Source organism: Propithecus coquereli, unplaced genomic scaffold (assembly GCF_000956105.1).
Source record: "Propithecus coquereli isolate 6110/MARCELLA unplaced genomic scaffold, Pcoq_1.0 Scaffold168, whole genome shotgun sequence".
NCBI lineage: Eukaryota > Metazoa > Chordata > Mammalia > Primates > Indriidae > Propithecus > Propithecus coquereli.
In genome coordinates, this window is record NW_012141413.1 from 627,761 (window position 1) to 630,753 (window position 2,993).

At 37.1% G+C, this 2,993-nt stretch overlaps 1 protein-coding gene across 1 annotated transcript in view; it reads left to right on the plus strand.

Annotated features, from left to right (window-relative positions):
* The window catches only part of MICU2 (mitochondrial calcium uptake 2), a 116,991-nt gene that overhangs the window by 106,327 nt on the left and 7,671 nt on the right, over positions 1–2,993 (plus strand). The window contains exons 9-10 of the mRNA XM_012641663.1: positions 2,188–2,296; positions 2,756–2,913. Of these exons, the coding sequence (XP_012497117.1) occupies positions 2,188–2,296; positions 2,756–2,913 (267 nt within the window). The remainder of the gene's footprint in view (positions 1–2,187; positions 2,297–2,755; positions 2,914–2,993) is intronic.

Consider the following 2,993-nt stretch of genomic DNA (forward strand, 5'->3'; position numbering starts at 1 on the left):
TTAATATATAATAAGATCTTGAAAATCAACATGTTAATAATGATAAAGTGTCTGAGATTTTATCTGTTTGCAAGTTAGCCTACACAGTTTCGTGACTGCTTGCAGAAGATACAAGACTATTGGGTCAGAGACAAAGAACTTTATTTGTAACATATCACAGCATGAGCAGCATATGTGTGTCAGTTCCCCCTTGCCTCCCATGCCCATGGGGGTGAGGCTGAGGCCCAGGTAGATGCTGCACACACAGCACATTCACTTCACACCTGAAGAACTTCATCTTAGCAAATCCAAATCTTTTTAAAAGGGGAGTAAGCAAGCCTTCTTGACCTTTGCTTCAGAGGGAAGCATTTTATATTCATTATAGTGGATGGCAAACAAAGCTGTCATAGGAAGGCACTGTCTGTATTCAAGGCTGTCCACTGTACAAACATCCTTGGAAAGATGGTCTGGAACAAAAAGGCACTTGGTGCCTCTGAAAGATGTACCGAAACATGAGACCCATGGAGAGTTGTCTCCTTCAATAAGACCCATTAGAAATCTGGGCAAAGGACATGAGAAGAAAAATACACAAATAACTAATAAACGTGAAAAATGTTTAACTCTATTCACAATTAAAGACATACAAATTCAGACATTACTGAGATACTATTTTTCACCAGTCAGAAAAGCAAACATCAGAAAGGTTGCACCCAGTGCTTGCTTTGAGGTCGTTATATGGAGAAGCAGCCACTCTTTCATTAATATTTGTGCTGATAAATATACTTGATTTTTTCTTTTATTTCCCCTCTTTACCTATCACCTTATAGATATACTATTAAGAAAATAAAGCAAGGTATCAAAATGTGTGACGATGTTTCCACTGTGTAAAACAAGATGTGTGTGCATACATGTGCGTGCTTTTATGTGAGTAGAACATTCCTGGAAGGATACAAAAGGAATTGCTAACATGCTTTACCTCTGGGGAAAGGAACTAGGGATCAGAAGAGGAAGAAAAGCTTTTCATTCACCCTTTGTATGGTTTGAATTTTCTACCATGTGCATATATTACTTTTTCAAAAACAGAATTTTAAAAAGTTGATAAATTCACAAAAGCTTAAAGCAGCGAAACTTGAATAAGACCACACATACACAAGAGGCATGATCCTAAAGGTCCCTACAAAGAGGAACTTTTTTCAGGCAGGGAAGAATTTACTTTCAAATTAAGAATTTTTCTACTTTGTTTACTTTTTAATGGAAAAACTCGGGTTTTTTAAATTATTTTTTGTTTTCTTTTTAAGTTCATAGGTTTTAAAGTCAGATGGACCAAGGTTCAAATCCCAATTGTCCATTTGGTAGACCGTGGGCAAACTACTCAACCCCTGAAGGGTTACTTGCCTAACATTTAGAGAGGCTAAGATCATTCACATAGTAAATGGCAGAATTTCAACATAGGTCCATCTAACTGCAAAACCCAGTGCTTACTTAGTGCTAATCCACTGATAACACGTAGCAGAAGTGACCCATTTAACAGAGTGTATTAGTCTCCTGGGCTGCCATAACAAAATACCACAGACTGGGCAGCTTAAACAACAGAAATTTATTTCTCATAGTTCCCCTGGAGACTGGAAGTCCAAGATCAAGGTGCCAACAGGGCCAGTTGGTGAGGCCTCTCTCCTCAGCTTGCACACAGCGCCTTCTCACTGCACCCCTTACATGGCTGTTTCTTTGTGCACATGCTTGGAGGGGGTTGGAGAGAGAGCTCTGCTGTCTCTTCCTCTTCTATAATGACACCAGTCTTATCAGAGTAGGGCCCTACCCTTAGGACCTCATTTAACCCTCATTACCTCTTTATAAGCTCTATCTCCAATTACAGTCACATTGAGGGTGAGGGCTGTAACGTGAATTTGGAGGGCACACAATTCATTCCGTAACATGGGGCCATCCTGAAATCTGCACTGCACCACTCCCAGAGGCCCGTTCACACGTGGACAGTCTGCATAGCTGTGCATAGTGGCCCTGCCAGGTACTCTCTTGTGATTCCACCTAATCTCTAAACCTATAATTCTGTTGTTACTCTGTGTCTCAGACTTTTAATGAACTTTCATAGAGAGATCTAAGTTCATAAGCTTTATGATAGACTCACAGTTATAGTCATAAGATTATTTAATGTATTTACAAAATTGTAATAAAAACTCTTTATGTTATTAGAGCATTAGTTTGGATGAGTTCAAGTCATTTTGCCATTTTACCACCCACTTGGAAGATTTTGCTATTGCCATGCAAATGTTTAGTTTAGCTCATCGCCCTGTCAGACTAGGTAAGTTATATGAATCATTTAATTTTTATTATCTATAAACAATTTCACTGTATTCTTCAACTAGATGATACCAATCAAGGAGCCTATTATCAGTAAAATAATTGATTGGCCTTTTAATTCAATGTGGTTATTCTAGATTTATAACACAACAGTCCTATTTGACAGTTATTTTATTGGCTTTTATTTTTCTCATTTTCCTAAAAAGAAGAAGGAATTATTTAAATATATGTGTTTAAATCATTGATGAAAATAGCTTACCTATCTTGTGACTACTCGTGACATTTCTCAATCAAATTTATGATTTGAATACATTCTTGATGGGTATTTTTGTTTTTGTTTTACTTCCCAAATAATAAAAGTTTTGGCATGTTTTTACTTCTCAAATAATGAAAATTTAGGTTAATTCCACTTAGACTATTTCATGTGGTTGATGAGTTTTATGTGTATTTTTTTTCTTAGCGGAGTTTAAGAGAGCTGTGAAAGTAGCAACAGGGCAGGAGCTCTCAAACAATATTTTGGACACTGTCTTCAAGATCTTTGATTTGGATGGTGATGAGTGTCTCAGTCATGAAGAGTTCGTTGGGGTGTTAAAAAACAGGATGCATCGAGGTTTATGGGTAACAGATTTTGAGTTTTTAAATGTTTACATGTAATTAACTGAATGGTATTAAACCTAGAATTTGGGCAAATGAGCAGA